Source organism: Podarcis erhardii (genome assembly GCF_964252035.2).
Source record: "Podarcis erhardii genome assembly, chromosome: 2".
NCBI classification, from domain to species: domain Eukaryota; kingdom Metazoa; phylum Chordata; class Lepidosauria; order Squamata; family Lacertidae; genus Podarcis; species Podarcis erhardii.
The window spans coordinates 60,334,165-60,353,449 of NC_138498.1; the positions used below are offsets into that span (position 1 = coordinate 60,334,165).

The 19,285-nt window shown below is 42.2% G+C and overlaps 1 protein-coding gene across 1 annotated transcript; it reads left to right on the plus strand.

Moving 5' to 3' along the window:
• Window positions 1-3,981: 3,981 nt before the first annotated feature.
• SMAD5 (SMAD family member 5) lies at window positions 3,982-18,772 on the plus strand. The gene is made up of 8 exons (XM_081850386.1): window positions 3,982-4,116; window positions 6,281-6,810; window positions 7,806-8,057; window positions 10,864-10,983; window positions 11,810-12,031; window positions 12,572-12,828; window positions 13,990-15,574; window positions 15,706-18,772. Exons 2-7 carry the CDS (start codon window positions 6,408-6,410, stop codon window positions 14,131-14,133), a joined length of 1,398 nt encoding a protein of 465 aa, XP_081706512.1. The 5' UTR covers window positions 3,982-4,116; window positions 6,281-6,407; the 3' UTR covers window positions 14,134-15,574; window positions 15,706-18,772.
• The last annotated feature ends 513 nt before the right edge of the window (window positions 18,773-19,285 follow it).

The window sequence follows — 19,285 nt, forward strand, 5'->3', positions numbered from 1 at the left end:
GGATATAAATGTTCTGAAATAAATAACTAGATGTTCATAATATGCTTACATCTACATATCACTGTCCATGCAACAAATATGTAGAAAACAGTCAACATTTTTGCATGAGGTGGGAAGCCAGTGTGATGTTGGGTTGTGGTTAGGGAGTCTTGAATTAAATCCTCATGCAGACATGAGGCTCACACTTAATGGTCTTGAGCAAATTCAGCTTAAAATACCACGTAGGAGGTATTAAGGATAAAATGGGATAGTCCATGTATCCAATCTTGAGCTCTTTGCAGCAATGGTAGGGTCAGCTGTAATTCATTTTTAAAAGGCAGGGGTTCAAAGGCATGCACACCAAGTCCTTCTATGTGCACACTGCAGGGGCTGTTCTTTCTTTCTGGCAGCAGTGTACCCCATTTAGGCATTGAAAAGGAGGAGTTAAAAAGCCCCTGTGTATGTCTAGAACAGCATATGCAACACTCTGGATTCCAGATTAATATTGCAAAGCTTCTTGCTTATTCCCAAGCACTAATAGAAACTGATATGTAATGAAAAGAAGCAACAAGTACAACCACATAGTGACTTTTTTATAGCTTCAAACACATAAACAACTTGGAGAATCGTTGATGGGTTTTTGTGTTATAAATATTATGGTTCAGATTCTCCTACCCCATTGGGTCAGTCAAAGAACACAGAAAGAGATTCATGGTATTAAGGCTAAAGTAAAAGGGGAACTACATTCAAAGTGATAGGAATAATTTCCCCCAGTTTTTTCCTTTTGGGATCTCCAATAAACCAGTCATTTCCCCAATATCTATCTATTAAGTGAAAATGCCTCCTAGAGTTATAATTCACAACTTGCAAAGTGTTCAAATATCACTTGATTAACACACTTGAAAAATTGCTTCATTATGATAATGCATTCAGCACATTAGTGGCAGAAGTCTGACCTGTAACAGGATTTGTATTGGAAATCACGCTTGCAAAACTTAGGTGGGTTTCCCATCTCTCTCTCTCTCCCCCCCCCCCCCATTTCCATTACATTGACAATCTGCTTCCTTTTAAAGCGCAAGTAATGTGATGTAGCACTTAGAAGCTAAAATGTCAATTTAAGCATTCTCCAACACAATATTTTAATAAACTCATGGCATTCTAGTTAAAATTAAATTAATTTAATATTTTTTAATACAGAACTTTCATCTAGTCACTTCAATGATATTTAAATAAAAAATGTTGCCACATAGGGGAAATGAATGTTATGAAGAGTACAGTGGAGAGGGCAAACAAGTACACAAACAATGATCAGATGGGCTGGGAGGAGAAACCCTCTTTGCTAATATATGCTGGATGCTGCAACAAATGCCATACCTTTCAATCTTCTTAATCAACTCATATGCATTTACAGCCCCCAAAAAGCGAAGCATAGCTTGGGTTCCCATCTCAGATTAGTTTCCATTTCAATATTTATCTGTGACATATATGGTAATATGAGCCTATAATTTTATCACTCTGCTTCAGCTAGTTTTATCAGGAATATTTGTGCGGGGCTTCCCCCCCCATCAAAGTCTTCTTGTGACAATGCAGTTATATACTGTTAGCACTTCCTCTGCTTGGCCGGTGATTATTGGCAAGGTTGAAGGCTTTGTCTGCCAAATTTGTATCCCTGTTGATGGACCAGCAAGCTTGAGCCTGCTGGGAACTGTCATCCTTAACAGAGGGTTTTGTTTTTTTCTCATCAGACAATGGTCTCTACGTATGAGGCAGTGTCTCTGTGTTCTGGGTCAATGGATTTTGCACACTGACAAATCCAGAATGTCTTTTTTCATTCTTTATATTGCTGGTCTTCTCTGAGGTATGTTAGAAGGCTTACCTTTTGCTAACAATCTCTGTATTTCCTCAGCTTTAACATGTAGAAGTGCTTGTGTCTGATCAGCAGCCAGCTCTGCTGTGTGTTCCTCACAATTTTGTGAAAATGCTTAGAAATACAGTCATACCTCGGGTTGAATGTGCTTCAGGTTGAGCACGTTTGGGTTGCGCTCCGCGGCAAGCCGGAAGTAACGGAGCGCGTTACTTCTGGGTTTTGCCGCTCGCACATGCGCAGACGCTCAAAATGACTTCATGCACATGCACGGAAGCAGCGAAACACGACCCGTGCACGCACAGACGTGCTGTCGCATCTTTCGTTCCGTTCGGGTTGTGAACGGGGCTCCGGAACGGATCCCGTTCGCATCCCAAGGTACCACCGTAATGATTTGTTTTGGTCTTTGCTGGCTTGACATGTTTTGCAAATGTATCCATTTTACAGTGGTACCTCTGGTTATGTACTTAATTCGTTCCAGAGGACCGTTCTTAACCTGAAACTGTTCTTAACCTGAAGCACCACTTTAGCTAATGGGTCCTCCCGCTGCTGCCGTGCGATTTCTGTTCTCATCCTGAAGCAAAGTTCTTAACCCGAGGTAGTATTTCTGGGTTAGCAGAGTCTGTAATCTGAAGCGTATATAACCTGAAGCGTATGTAACCTGAGGTACCACTGTATTTCAAAGATCTTAATACCTTTCAAATGTATTGTTGCATGCCACCCAAATCTCTGAGTAGTTGTGAGATTCCAGGGGTTCCAAGCGTGCTTTACCCAGGATTCATGTTTCCTTTTGGAAATGAGGCCCAGCAGAGATGGTGGTATCTTTATGGTCTATGGTTTATTTTGTCTTTATGATCTACGGTTTATTTACACACATATATACAAACCGAGCCTACGATACTGGGGTTCACAGCATTAACCCCCCCCCAAAGGTTTTGTTGCTTCCATAGCCATAGCCTTGCATTCAAACAGAAATCAACCATTGCTCTGACTCTCTGCTTTCCAGCTTTTCCTCTCGGTGACATCACACTCCTTTACTCTAAATAACAATGTAAATAGTACATAAAATTCAAAAGCACATGGCATGTGATATGGCTAAACTTCTAAGTAAGATGTATGGAGTCCATATTGTCTGAAAATCATACTTGGGGCCTCTTCCATGGGAGCTATTTCCATGTCCATACAGGTAGAGAGAATAATTGATTTCTTTTAGAAAGAGAGGAATCAATGCACTCTGTGTAATTGCACACTTTCCTAAATAATAGGCTGTACAAGCACCTACTGCAACGACAACTTCCAAACAAACTGCAGCCATACCAAGTAAAAAATATTACCAGCCACCCCTATCTGGCACTTGTTGCTGACTTTTCACAAGCCAGGGTTGTTTGCCTGTGCAGCTGTGCCACACACACAGTGCTATTTTCCTAGAAAAAGAGATGCCGGAAATATAAATGTGTATGCAGGTGCCAAAATCCCAAGGGAGCAGAAAATATTATTTATGTATTTGGCCAGTTGCACAGATGTTATTGGCCCAGAGACTAATAATGGACGAAGTCCCAACCAGAGAAGAATGGTAGATTAAAATGATGGATTACGCCAAAATGGCAAAAATGACCAAAGAATCAGAAATCGGAAAGTTATCATTTACCTTAAAAACCATTGTAAACAGTTAAAATCGTTAGTAGGATCTGAATAACACTTGTAGTTTAATGGTGAATTTTGGATATAATGGAAATGTAAAAGATTTGATTATAAAAGATGCAGGAGGATGTGATTAAGAATAGGACCCACAAAGGGGAGGAGGGAAGTCCAGGAGATTCTCTGGAATCTTGTCTTTATGTTGTACGTTTGTGATTGTAAAACTTTAATTAAAAAACAAAACAAAAATTAATATAAATGTATATGCAACTGCGAGTACTGATCTAAACAAAGTGCTAGTAAGTATCCTCAGGTGAATCGCCTGCTGCTTTCAAACGTTCTCCACCCAAAAGCGCGCGGCAGCGAAAGCGACCCGCTTTTTCACGCCGCCTCTCCTTCTGCCCCCGCCCAACTACAGCGAGCTCCCGCCCTCCCCTCCTCGCACGCCACTGGCCGAAGGCGGCTGAGTGGCAGCGCAGGCCGAGCCAGCCAGCGCTTGCCCCTTGCTGGTCACGTGAGCTCTTTGCTCTCGTGAGCCTGCTCGGCTCCTCCTCCTCTTCTTGCCCCCCCTCCCATCCGACCGTGGTCCCCTTGGCTTGGGGCTTCTTCTGCCCTCCTTCGCCGCTCGTCGGGCGGTAAGTAGGTTCTTTGGAGGCACGGGGAGGGGAGCGGGGGAGGCAGGAGGAGCCTCCGTTCGTTCCTTCCGCTCGCTCTCTCTCTCCCCCCTCCCCCCTGAACTCGGCTTCCGCGGAGGGCTCTTCTCGCTTCAAGAGCGGCGGGCTGGGGAGCCGCAGTTGGCTTGGGGAGAAGGCGCAGAGCCCGGCCTCGCGCCGCGGCGGAGGCTCCCTTTGTGTGGTGTGTGCGGAAGAGCCTCCTCGTGAGTAAGCAAGCAAGCGGCCGGCAGATTCTAAGCCCCCCCCCCTCCAGCCCCCCTCCCACGAGTGGGACTCCAGCCTGGCTGCGCGGCCTGCGCTAGTACGTTATGTGGGGCTGCTGCAACGTACAAAATGGTTTTTTGGGGGGAATGCATTGGCTGGAGCTTTTTTCTGCAGCAAATGGGGTGCAAAGCATGCTCCAGGCCCGTGCTTGGAAGTTTAGGTGGGGACTCTTTATCTATCGCGACTGAATGGATTTCCGTTCTCTTTCCTCCAGACAAACACATACCCCACGTTTTTCTGCATGCAATGGTTTTTTGTTTTTGTTTTTTTGCTTCTGTGTTCAGGCGTGTGAGCCCCCAAGGTGCACCCCTAGGACAGAGGCATCTTGTTCAGGAAGGCTGGATGTTGGCTGGGGAAATTGCCGCGTCCCTTTCCCCCTTGGGTCCTGCATTTGGTTTGTTGTGGTAATGCGATAGGAGGAGCAGCCAATATGGTGTCCTCCAGATGTTGGGACTCCAACTCCCAGCAGTCCCAGCCAGCGTGGCCAGTGTTCAGAGATGGTGGGAGGTGTATGCTCCAGCAACGCCTGGGGGGCATATTGCTCATACGCAGTGTATACTTGGGATTGGCAGTGACCGTGGCGCCCATATCAGTTTTCTTAACTAGGGAAGCATGGTGAGCGATACAGGTGAGTGCTGCTTCTGGGCGCACTTTGTGTGCATCTTGTCTAGGCATGCAAACTGCAGTCCCACTTCTGGAGAGATGAAGGTGACAGACTGCAGATGTTGGAAAGTGGCTTCCTTCTGATGAGGAAGGGAGCACAATGCTTTGCTGTGTTCTCTTGCCTAGCAAATCAGGTAGCTGCTGTTCCTATGTGTGTTTTCATATGTAACAAGGTAGGTAACAGGGAAGCACCTAGCTTTCCTTTGCTGAGTATTACAGATTTGGGGTGAGACTGAAAATGTTCCAGAGCAAGCTAGCTGTTTTGACTTGCTATGGTTTATCAGAAGTCCCAAAGACAATATTTGGCAGTTTCTGTAGCAGAACCGGAACTCACTTTGTTATTGACATCCTTTTTCTTTGTTTAGTGCTTGCTTTTTGCCAGCTGCCTATTGTCTGCGTCTGTACTTGTTGAGTATTCTTCTGGGATTTTATGAGGTCTTATCAACATGTTGCCACAGCACACTAGTTCCGTTTGTCATCATTACTCCCTTTTATTTATTTATTTTTTTAAGTTGCAGTTGGTCCTTGTTGGTAATATAAAAGGAGCAATTCGTTACTGTTACCTGTGATGTTTTAATATATAATATAACTGTTTTGAAGCAACGAGCAATTGGTATTTATTCCAACGCAGCTCTTAATATGCTTTTCTTTGGTTTTGACACAGGACTTAAAACACATAAGGAGAACAGAAGTGACTTTTAAACTGGTTCTTTCACATTGCACTGCACTAGTTCTGTTACATAGTGCTTAGTTATTAATGGCAAGTGTTCTTCTGAACCACCAATGTATTGAAGCTTTCCTCCTAATAGATGTAACTGTCCTAATAAGAGACATCAATCTTTGGGTTGGTTTCAGACTTACAGCACAGTCTTGACCATGACTACTCAGAACTAAGATATGCTGAATTTAGTGGGCTCACTCCCACCTAAGTGGGGTTAGGACTGCAGTCTTATTCGTGCTTAGAGAAATCATGACGATTTCAGTGGGTCTGCTGTAAGCATGACTGAAGTAGATACAACCGTTTTGGCTTGTATGTAGTGTGAAAATGGGAAATATTAAAAACCAATTACTGAATCTACTTTATAGTGTGTGATATAAATGGAATAGCCTTTATAAGTTCCTGGTTAGCCTTTATCTCTTTTTCTTAGTCTCTCTGGTTAGATGGCAACAACTAATGGACTGTAATTATTTCTAACAGGCCTAAGAAGAAACTTCACTGGATTAAAGAAAAAACCCAGTTGCTGCTGTACAACAGCAGCTACCCAGCTGCTGTTGTGCCTGAGAATCTTCAGTTTAGTTCCAAAACTTGCTTGAACACTTGTCAAATGACGTCAATGGCCAGCCTGTTCTCTTTTACTAGCCCAGCTGTAAAGCGTCTTTTGGGCTGGAAACAAGGCGATGAAGAGGAAAAATGGGCAGAAAAAGCAGTTGATGCTCTGGTTAAAAAACTGAAAAAGAAAAAAGGAGCCATGGAAGAGCTGGAGAAAGCACTGAGCAGTCCTGGACAACCCAGTAAATGCGTTACTATTCCTCGTTCGTTAGATGGGCGACTTCAAGTTTCTCACCGCAAGGGCCTTCCTCATGTTATTTACTGTCGTGTTTGGCGTTGGCCTGACCTGCAGAGTCATCACGAGCTGAAGCCGTTGGACGTTTGTGAATTTCCTTTTGGATCTAAGCAGAAGGAAGTCTGCATCAATCCATATCATTACAAAAGGGTAGAGAGCCCAGGTGTGTTTGAATGTTATGGCATTGCTTTCATCACAAAGTGTTCAAACTGTAATGTGATTTACAGTGCATGTCTACTTAGAAGAGAGTGCCATTGTGTTGAGTGAGACTTGACTCCCAGGAAAGCACATATAGGTTTGCTGTCAGGTGAATATGAGGAAGATTGGTGTATCTGAACTTACTTTTACAAAGTGAAATTATTATTTATTAATTTTGTATACCGCTCATCATCTGAAGATCTCAGGGTGGTTCACAGCATAAAAATACAAGTTCAAAATACACAGTAAAACCAAGAACAAACCAAACAAATGCCCCCTCCCCCAAAACCCCACATTTTAAAGGATGTTGAAGAGGAATGTTTTAGTCTGGCACCTAATGGTGTATAATGAGGGCGCCAGCTGAGCCACCCTGGGGAAGAGCGTTTCACAAACAGGGAACCACTGCAGAAAAGGCCTGTTCTTGTGTTTCCACCCTCTGGACCTCTTGTGGAGGAGGCACACAAAGAAGGGCATCATGATGATTGCAGGGTCCTGGTAGGCCCACATGGGGAGAGGCGGTCCTTGAGGTTTCTTTTGTCTTGGGGAACATTGATGCTATATGTCTACCTTGCATTGTCCATCTGTTAAACTCTATGCTTTTTGAAACATGATTTCTGATAATAAACATAGAAGCAAGCTTTTTTGCTCTGACCCTATCCATCACTGGTATGTGGTCCCCCAAAAGCTGCTCAGAATGCAATGTGCCCCATGGCCTGGAAATGTCCCCCCCTCCCCCGCTGTTCATCATTTGTCAGTGAGAGGCACCTCTTGTCTTGTTGGATTGCTATGGGACATGCAACTAGATTTTCCCAGTGTTTTGACAGTGTGTGCTTAAGGCACGTTCTTCTGTCTCTGTGTCTTCAGCACTTAGCACTTCTACTGCTGTAGACAAACGGACGTCTTCAGGGCTGTTAACTAAAAACACTAATCTTAGGTTTATATTGTTTTCTTTCTTTTCAGTTCTACCTCCAGTATTGGTGCCAAGGCATAGTGAATTCAACCCACAGCATAGCCTTCTGGTTCAGTTCAGGAACCTGAGTCACAATGAACCGCACATGCCACACAATGCTACTTTTCCAGATTCGTTCCAGCAGCCTAACAGCACTCCATTTCCCATTTCTCCAAGTAGTCCGTATCCACCTTCTCCAGGCGGCAGTACTTACCCAAATTCGCCAGCCAGTTCCGGACCTTCTAGTCCATTTCAGCTACCAGGTAAAAGCCTATCTGTGTGAACTTAATTGAAAAGTAAAACTTGTAGTATGAAGCCAGAGGGAGTTAGAATTACATTTCAGAATTCCTGCTATGCGTTTTGTCATATTTATTGAGGAAACATCATTTGAAGCTTTGGAATTAATCTTGTGAAGGAATTAAAGAAAACAAATAATTCAGCTATTTGAGAATTTTGCTGTTTTATGTATTTCTGCATACACTTCTGATTTGAATGGGTAGTGGGACAGAAGACACAAGACTAAGAGTTTGGAGAAAGCATAAACCATTCTACTGTTATTTATTTAGTGTGACCCATATGCATGGTGCTACACAAACAACAAGAGGAAAGATCTGTGTCCTGGAGACTTAATGTAGACAGCGACACCAGGGAGACAATTGCGGAAAAAGAGGGGAATGGAAGTGAGGCATGCAGGAGAAGATTGTATGATTATTGCAGTTGCATGTACTTTTACTTTAGTTATGGAGAACATAGGAACTAGGAGGTTGTGCCCAAAGTCTTCATGGAAAAGGTGGGGTTTCTGAGAGTGTGTTGTGAATGTAGTAAAATAGGTGATATCATGGAAGCATTCAGAGAGGCGGTTCCTTTCATAAATGTGAGGGAGAAAAAGTTGTGTTGCTTCCTAGGTAGGCCAAGGATGGTGAAGCTGAATGAGTGGGTATCATATGTTTGTTGGGATATAAAATCAAAAAGATCAGGTGGTGCAAGGCTTTGGTGGGGTTTGAAAATAAGGGTGATAAATTTATGCTGGCTCTAGGAATAAACAGGAAGGGAGTGTAGAAATTCAAGGAAGGGCATCACATGGTCAGAGTGGTGAGAGGTGAATGGTTTTGATAACAGTTCTGGATAAAGGTGAGAGGACAAAGTCAAGGCAATAGAAAGTCAGGAAGTAGTAGATTTCCATAGTCTAGGCAAAGCTAGAGCCTGGACCCACTCTGCACATTAGTTGAGGATTCCCATGAATGGTTCCTCCACAAACTCATGGGTGCCTTTGAAATTAGCTAGTGTTAGTATTGAAGACCAGTGGATATGAACTGCTAAAACTGGTGTGGGGAACCTTTCAGCCTCCAGGTGTCAGTGAACTACAAGTCCCATCATCCCTGGCCATTGTCCATGTTGTGGGGGATTAATGGGAATTGTAATTCAGTAACATCTGGAGGGTGAAAGGTTCCCCACACCTGTGCTGCGACTTGATGATCGCTTCAGTCTGCCATGTTGTTGTATTGGCCCGGGGTTTATTAAAAAAAAAGTTGGTTTCTTGTATATGCACTGTAATGTATGTCTCTTGGAAACACCCAAAAAACATTTCAGATAATAAAATAAAGACCAGGGCATGGACCAGATTTTTTGCTGAGGTGACAGAGACGACTCTTATTTGTTTGTTTTTTCTGTAATGTTACAAAGAGAGCACTAACTTTGCACAGCAGTAATACACTAAATTGCGGATTATGTGGTAAAGGAAGAGAGAAGTCAAAGAGAAAGCCAAGGCTATGTGCCTACTCAGCAGGGTGGATGGCGATAATGTCACTGGACATGGAGAGCGAGGTTATAAAAGAAGGGCTTGAGAGGAAAGATAAGAAGTTTGGCCTCCACATATTGAACTTGAGATGTTGACAAAATATCCAAACCAAAATATGAAAAGTACTTGGAGATGGGAGATTGGATGAAGGGAGGAAATTCAGGGTAAAGATGAAGAACGCTATCAGAAGCCTATAGATGGTACTGAAACTCATGGAATGGGATACACCTGGTGAGAGGCTGTAGGGGGAGGACAGCAAGAGAGCTAAAAACAGATCTATGAGGAAGTGTCTCCCCATATGTAGAAATCAAAAGAATGATTATACAGGTGAAAAGCTAAGTGGGGTCTTAGGGCAAGAGTCATCAGCTATATATCACATGCTGCAGAGATGACTAAGACTGCAGAGATAATTGAATTGGTAGGCTATTTTTTTTGGCAAGGGCAGTTTTAGGAAAATGGATGGGGATGCAAAGAGGCATATTTCAGGAGTTTGGAGATGGAGGTAAATTGGGCAGGAATTGACAAGGGAAGATGGGTCAAGGGGTGTGAGGTTTTGTTTGTTTTAGAATAGGAGAAACAGGGAAGTTGGGAGTTACAGCAGTGACAGAGATACAACAATCTGGGAACAGTGCCACTTCAGACTGTGAAATGGGAATTGGAAGCTTAAATGATCCTTCACATTAAACTCCAAGCACGCACTCTCACACATGAAGCATATAGGGAGGGGAAGACCAGGTGGCTTTACAGTGCAGTCCTAACCAGAAAAGAGAAGGGCAGGGAACTAGGGAATGGTAAATCACTGCAATGGCAAAATTGGAAGCAACATCTTATAGGTTGTTCTAAATATACTGATTTTTGTTTGATCCCATTGATGTTGGTGACACTGTTTCCAAGCATTTTTAGTTAATAGTCTCAGTGTGAGAACCTGACCAAGACTGCCCTCTTGATGATGATCACTAGAGCAGGAAGAATGAGACGGGCAAGGCTTATTGGTTAGGTTGTGGCCCAGAGGGCTGTAGAGTGGGGAAAGTACATGTGCACATAGGGGAAAGAAACACAGACAATCTGGTCAACCAAGTATTTAGAAAGCAGTTTATTTATAGAAAAAGATTTCAAAGGAAGCAGAAAAAATGGAAGGTGGAGAGTGAGGAGGTAGCAAGGAAGGATGACCCCGAAGTGGGAGGAACAATTGATTTTGTAGGGGTAACGAGCTGTGATTAGGCTGGATTAAATGTTCTCACTTTGCTCAAATTCCTTATTTTTCTTTATAGCAGATACACCACCACCAGCATATATGCCTCCTGAAGATCAAATGGGGCAAGATAATTCACAGTCTATGGACACAAGCAATAATATGATCTCTCAGATAATGCCAAATATTTCCAGTAGAGGTGAGGTGAACAATGCATTTTGTAGACTTGTCAATATTGTGCAGTTGAAATTCTATAGAGAAGAGAATAGCCTACCAATCAAAAGTGCTTCTTTTTCCAGCTGCCACTTATCCCTGCCCCTTAAAAGCACATTGGCACTGAAGGCTTTGGATGGGCAGCATCCAATTTTGCTTTTCAGCCATGGGTAATTGTGTTACGGGTTGAGGATGTTAGTGTTTGAGGGTTGGATACGTAGTGAGTTTGCAGGGATGTGGACAGAGCAGCACCAGAGGGACTTTTATAGGTGGAGCAAAAGATATTTGTAGCCTGCCCTTCCTCCCAAAGGAGCCCAGGGTTGGATTAAGTTATCAGCATTTCAGAATAAACTGCTGCATGTATTGAATATTTCAGTATTCAGTGAACAACCAGTCAGCCAAACTAATAATTTTTAATTGCGTATATATGAAGACGGTCTTCGTTTCTAAGTGTGGGTGCTTTAAATGGCCACGTTCTTGAAACTCAATTTTTTATGGACTTGAGCTGTGGCTTAAAGAAATAAGTAATTCAGCATGATTAAAACAAATTATTTTTCATGGTCCCAAGTTGGCGTAATGTAGTGCTTGTGAACATGAACTATGCCATGCCACTGTCATCAGAGACTTGGTTCCCAATCTTTCTTGTGGGACTATCTTACTTTGCAGAGCTGTTGGAATATTTTGGGTGGGGTATCCATGAAACTCTTTGAGCTCCTAGGAATAAAGGCATTAATAACTATTACTGTATGGGAGAGACTATTGCTTTAGGTGTTGGAAATACTGAAATCCGTATGTTTTGCTTTTGTTCATAGATGTTCACCCTGTGGCCTATGAAGAGCCCAAGCACTGGTGTTCAATTGTGTATTATGAATTAAACAATCGAGTTGGGGAGGCATTTCTTGCATCTTCCACTAGTATTTTAGTAGACGGTTTTACAGATCCTTCTAATAACAAGAACAGGTTCTGCTTAGGTTTGCTCTCCAATGTCAATCGCAACTCAACCATTGAGAACACCAGGAGACACATTGGAAAAGGTAATAGAGAAATGTGCTTTGTATGATCATAAGAAACCTTCCTTCACCTAACTTTGTCATGTTCATTAATCTCAGTGGGTCTACTATGAGTAAAATGTAGCTGAATACTACCTAATGTTTCTAAAAGAAGCATTTTCAGTGAACAAATTTCCACACACACATATAGTGTGATTCTACAGATTGCACACCAAAGACAAATCTGTTAGCCTTCTGATCAGATGCTTTGATCTAACCTGCCAAATGGCTCATGATTCTGAATAACAGTTTCCTAGTAATAGAATAACAGCAATATTTAGGTAATCTCGGTTAAAAAAATTATTTGTTGAAGAATCTTATTCTTTGATTCATGGAAGGAGGACATCTAGTGGCTGATATTCAGTGGTAGAAATGCAAGTATACTCTGATGTGTTAGAATAACTGGAAACCATTCCTACTGGAGCCTTTTAAAAATAGGAACTCGGCTAGACTTTCTGACATCTGTAACATTTCTGCAAATAACCCTGTTAAATATTTGGGTTTCTCTCACTCCCCTGACTCCAGGTGTCCATCTCTACTATGTCGGTGGTGAAGTCTATGCCGAATGCCTGAGTGACAGCAGCATATTTGTACAGAGTCGGAATTGCAACTACCATCATGGATTTCACCCTACAACTGTCTGCAAAATTCCTAGCGGCTGCAGCCTGAAAATTTTTAACAACCAGGAATTCGCTCAGCTTCTAGCTCAGTCGGTCAATCATGGATTTGAGGCCGTATACGAGCTCACCAAAATGTGCACAATTCGGATGAGTTTTGTGAAGGTAAGGGGTTGGGGGGGGGGTGAACTTGCTATAACTTGTGCGTTTGAGTGAATTTTGAAGTATATTCCCCAGGACAATAACTTTAATGGAAAATCTTCTGTGGCTTTGAGGGCTTCATCCGCATATGTAATCTAGAAAAGTCACAGAAGTAACCCACCGTCCCTCAGAATGGGGAATGATGCAGAGGGAGTTTGGATGCATTATTAGAGGCAACTCCCCATTTATGCAGGGGTTCCGTTCTGGGGCCCCATACGCATGCACAAAATTGTGTAAAACTGGGAGCACCCTAGAGAGTCCTCCTCAACCAAGTCCCGCAACCCCTCCAGCTTGTGTGAGTCGGAGTGGCAACAGAGCTTGCGCAACTTCCTTCACGCGTCAGCTGGGCTGGTTAACTGAGTAGCACATCAGCTGGGCCAGCTCTGCTGCCTCTCTGGCTTGGGGGAGCCAAAGGGACTGTGGGGCTTGGTTGACCAGGTGACCGCTGGGTTGCGTGCAAATAGGGTGTGCATAAATGGGAAGGTGCCTGTATTTCAGACAAGCATGTCCTCCTTGTTGGTGTAACAGGCTCTGAAGCGGGTGTCAGTTGGACAGATGCATTCTCTCACTCGTCATTTGCAGGCCTTTCCAATAGGATGAGGCTTTGTTTGAATAAACCGTCATTCTTCTCCATCTGCAAAACCTAGTAGACAAAGTATACCGGGAATCCTACTGAACAGTAGGATTTTTTCTGTGGGAGGAATAGAAGCATATGGTATCCTGCCATTCCTCCATAAACCTATGTAGTGGTGCCTCAGGTTAAGAACGTAATTCGTTCTGGAGGTCTGTTCTTAACCTGAAACCATTCTTAATCAGAGGCACCACTTTAGCTAATGGGGCCTCCCGCTGCCGCCACCACGCGATTTCTGTTCTCATCCTGAAGCAAAGTTCTCAAACCGAGGTTGGGTTAGCGGAGTCTGCAACCTGAAGCGTCTGTAACCTGAAGCGTCTGTAACCCGAGGTACCACTGTATTCCCTTTTCTCTGATGTATCACACTTTTTTTGAGGGTGGTGTGTGTGTGTTACTCATTTTTTAATTTCTAATGAATTTACTAGACTAATCAACACTGGCTGTTTTAAGAGCGATTCTTCGATATGCACTAAATGTCTGCCCATTTTTTGTAGGGATGGGGAGCGGAATATCATCGGCAAGATGTTACAAGCACTCCATGCTGGATAGAAATCCATCTTCACGGGCCTCTGCAGTGGCTGGATAAAGTACTCACCCAGATGGGATCCCCTCTTAATCCCATCTCTTCTGTTTCATAGTGCCAAAGAAGTTTTTTCAACCATAACTTTAGTGACCATTTTCTAATTCTACAGACACTTCCAGTGTGGATACTGTAAGAACATACTACACATTAGCTTTCTTCTACCAGTGACCAATTCCATTGTTTTTTATCGCTCTTTGTTTGATTTTTTGATATTAAGGAAACAGCCAAGTTGGGAAGAAAACTGAGAATTCAGGATTTTATTTTTCCTTGATACGCATATTTAATAATCATCAACTCCACTGAAAATATTTTTATGTGTCTTCTAGGAACACATTTTTGAACTGGTTCTTTTTTTTTTCCGGGGGGGCGGGGAATAACATTTATCTTTTTCCTAAATTTGTTTATTTCCAGTTTACAAGTTTTTAATGTTGTATAATGGATAATGTCCATAAACAAAGCTAGCTTTATTACACCCAAGATTGCCTTTAGCTTGAGTAAATAATGTGACTTAAGTATATACATGTTAAAAACACATTACAGATAGTGGTATTAGAATGCATTACTGCAAGTTCTGTGGTAAATAGTGGTTTTATCTATACCCCAGTTCAATTTAATACTGCCTTTACAGTGCAATTGTATGCATGTATACTCAATGGAACATTGAGCTACTGGAACTTGCTCCCAGACAAGTGTAAATAGGATGCTGTCTTTAGTCAATTGTTCTTAAACATTTGATTCAAGGCACTCTGTTTTGCTTAGACTAGTCAGTATTTTCCCTTGACTTACATTCATGCTGTGGGCTAGGCCTTGACAAAGTGTAGCTTTTTAGGAAATCCACGACTTTTATATTGCAAAACAGTGCCATTTTGTAGATAACATTACGAGGCATTGTTCACCTTTCCATTTTATTTTGCCTCTCTGTAGCTGGTATCCTGGGGGCTTCCTAATGTCACTGTTGGTTTTAATAATCACACACACAGTATTAATTAATGTCCTTCCTAATGTTACTGCTGGTTTTAATAATTCCCCTCCTCCAGTATTAATTACAACTGTGGTGTACTTTACATTTGTAACCAGAATATCAGGACTCTCACTTTGTTAAGTGATGCAGAATGTTTGCCTTTTAAATTACTGAGGCAGACCAGGCCTTCAATAACAAAAAGATCATTGCCATTTGGTGCCTGGAGCCTAATAGAAGAAGTCAAGAATCTTAAGCCCTTATATAACACATCAATCAGCTCTTCAGCATCATCTGTCAAATGAATTGCCAGTTTTATGGCCTTTTGTTAATAAACCTACTAAAGGACTCTAACTGATGCAGAGATGAATGGTAGGGTTTTGGTGAATATGGATATGAATGTGGAAGTCCTCCTGTCTTAGGCTACTGGTGGTGTCCATTCAGGCATATTTATTCATCAGTACAAGTGTGGCGGGGGGATGTATGCCTAAGTATCCAGCAATTACCAGTGCAGTTAAATCTGATAAAGATGAAGTAAGTCTGAAATGTGTTTATGTCCAGCAGCCATGCTTTGCTAGCAGAAATTTACCGCTAGCCTTCAGTTACTTGGTCTCCCTCAGAGTAAGTGTGGTAAGCAAATGGTTACACTTCAGTACTAACTTGTTGAAGTTCTCCCTTCCCTCAGCAACCCAAGAAGGCCTGTATTCTTTTGCCATGTATTTTCGTTTGCTTTAGAGTGCTAAAGCCAACGCTAAGTACCATACTAAATGCATTGGCTTCTGAAGATGTAGTCCACCAAAAATAGTTCTCAGTGAGCCTTTCCCCAGTGACAGCAGTTAAAGCTACGCTTTCTCTATGGGATCACCTGTTTCTAGTCCTATGTGGACTAGACTACAGGTGGTGGTGGTTGCCTTCGTTTTAAAGCTTAGCATTCTGAGGATGCTGAAGCCTTTACCCAGAATTGGTGGTGGCAGAACACAATTTCTAGTCCCTATGGCTCTGAAGATAGCCTTCTAGCTTACAGAGCTGTGTAGGATTTCCAGTGATGGTTGAGGCTTTGATGCCCTGTGTAGCAACTTGGCTTCCCACTGAAACAGAATAAAAGGATGCAAATCCGAAGTCTGGCTTTACTGGGATGGGATATGTTTTTCCCTAGCCAGCTTTGATCAATAGCTGTTCCCTGCCCTCTTACCAAGATGTGATGTCTGGCTATTCCTTTGGCTATAGCTGGTGGAGGAGATATTGTAGACTGTCTTCCTTGGTGGGATTTCTCAGGGGAACGAAATCTAGAGAGTAAATAGAGCAGGAATGGCCAGAAGGGTAGGCTGTGGTCTGCTTGTTGGACCAACGATACTGGGATTCTTGCAGAAAATGTCGATTGGCTGTGATCTAATCCAGCAAAGCACTTCTTATGTTAAGTGAGTGTATACTTGAGATCACTGAACACAGGTAAATTATTCCATAACAGTTGAGACATCGGAGTATGTATTTGTGCTTTATAAGTTTTAAAACCAATTAGTGGTGGGGAAAATAGGCCACACAAGACTGAAGTTGACTTCTCCCAAGTTTAAAAGATCAGCTACTTTAAAGACTCCTGGAATTGCTTCGCTGATCACACAGAGCTAGTTATCTGTAGTCTCTGGTTAGATGGTGAGAGGAGTGTTAATCATGTTCCCACAACTCCTTAAATGCTGGTAAGCTCAGTATTGGCCATAGTCACTGCCATACTTTATTGCAGGAAGTGAACTCTTAATTGTGTATTCTGTGGTGACATGTTTGTGAAGAAACTTTCAAAACTCTAGAAACTATGAAAAGGCTACTTGGTTATTAGCAAATGTGATCGTGTGGAACATCTGGACCTAGTCATGTTTGTAAATTTAAATCGATCTACACCAAGTAAAACTTAGTTGAATGCCACCCATCATTGCCACGGAAGTTGTGTTGTGCTTATATGGTAGTCCTGCCAGGGTCTTCAAGAGTTTACATATTATAATAAATACTTTGAAATTGCCTTAAAGGGAAAACAAATATGACTTTACAAAGTTGTACCATTCTTTTGTATACATACTAGTTTCTACTTGATTTTAGAAGCAAAAAACCCACCCTTTCCCAGTCTTTCTTTTTTTAAAAAAGAGAAGTAGATGGTCTTATTTTGTTGCCTTATATTTTAGTCAACTCCTTACCTAAAACTACAGCCAATATTTGCCTTTGCTGGGCATGCTGCTAGCTAAGCAAGATCTGCTGGGGTGTTCTCCTGTGCAAACCTCACTGAAAGTACCAGGAGCTGCACAGGGGGACTTGCTCCCCAGCAGTTGTAGTGGCTCCAGATGTTCTGTGCTTGCACTTGACCACATTGCCTGTATAACACTAAAGATGATACCATCTTTTAACACATTTCATTGAATTAAAAACAATAAATGATTTGCAAGTTAATTCTGCCGTGTTAAAAGATTTGGCCTTTGTAACTAACTTCCTGAAGATTCCTACTCTTTAAGCCATCTAAAAGCCTTAAGTGTGTTTGCCAGGTACCAGTACTAACCAGATCTTCTGACTTTGCATGCAGTCTGAGCAATATTACTCCGTGTATGCAGTCAAAAAATATATGTATTGCACTTTTCAAGAGCAAGAATAGTACATAAATTGCTAGTGCATTTTTTTTTGGGGGGGGGGAGAGAATTGGACGGACTATTACCAGCAATGATATGAGTAAACTTGCTCCTGGTTTTCCCTTTATCCTTTGGAGGGACAAACTTATTAAATGCTGATACATCAGCTTGCCTTTTTGTTGTGATTCTCCATCTCTAAGATTTACTTGTATATTCTGACTGAGTTGCCAATTACTTAGTTCTGTTTCAGTGGATGTGTAGGCATCTGACATAGGTTTCACTACAAGCTGCCATGCTTGCATTATGGTGTATGTAAGAATGGAAGGAGACTTATTTGTTTCCAGATTTAGCTTGAGTCATGTGTTCTCATTTTTGTAGAAACTGAGTAGACTATCTCATTCTTGCAGTTTACAATTTTTTATGCCTTTCGCTGGCCTCTTTTGGCCATCTCTTTTTTGGGGAGAGTAAATGGCGGTGGATACCATCCAACCACCCATGGAGGATGTGTGCTTTGACTTTGTTCTCAATAATACTTCTGGTGGGTATTAAGAGGTACTAGACAAATTGACTTCAGCGTAAATTGCAAGTTTTCATTGGAAAATTGATTAAACTGTATTGTGCAAGATTGTTGTTGCATCTGGCTAGATTGCTGACTTGCTGAAGGGACCAAAATGTGCCTCAGGATTAATTTATTTTAAAAATTCTAAAATGCCCTACTTTCTTTCTACTTTGTCTTCACAATAACTAAAGTTGGTTCTACAGCAAGCATGGATGAATTCAGGTTTGAATCTTCTGGCTGAATTAAGAATTCAAACATCCCACATCCAAAATTTCTGTTCTCTTGCGGCATCACACTTTCTACTCCTACAGATAATCTATGTAAAATGCTGTTTCACAAAAGTAACTATGTAACAGCCTTGTAATTTGAATATTTTTTAAAAACCATGCATTTATTTCACAGTATTACTAATGTTTACCTGATAAAAACAGACGGTCTTGTAGTCTGTGCCTGGAAAACATCTACATATGTCAAACACTTTCTCCCTCAAGCTAATAAAGAGTTATTATTGCCTGAATTGTTGCTAGATAGCAGTATTTTAAAATAAAAACAACCTTTTTGGGCAGGACAATGTTTTGACCTGTCTCTGCCTGCATTGCAAATAATTCCTGAACTCTCTGGAATGGTGAGATGTGGTGGGATAATGGCAGGATCGCTCCCGAGGGCCCTCTTCAGTTGAGTTCAGAAGGCACCGTTGCTGTGGGCAATGAAATGGGACTGGGTGATGACCATTGCATCATTAGTGAACTGCCCAATGGAGCTTTTTCACATGGCAATGGGTCTGGTTAGTATCCATCATCCATGGGTATTAGACATCAGCCTGCTGTGTCCATTCCAAACTCAGTGCCATGTTGGAGCAGACCTTGGAAAAGCTATTGGAGCATTGTCTGTTCTACGTTTGTGGGATCAGTTGCAGTTCTTGCAGCCTGAGAACGTGGGCAAGATGCTTGCAGGAATTCGGCTAAACAACCATGTGGTCTCTTGACCCTGCCCATACTTCGTAGTGGGAAGTTGCTGATTTGGGTGGGTGCAGGAGTAGTTGTTCCCTCACTAGGAGGGTGTGATGCCCACCACTTTGAAGAAA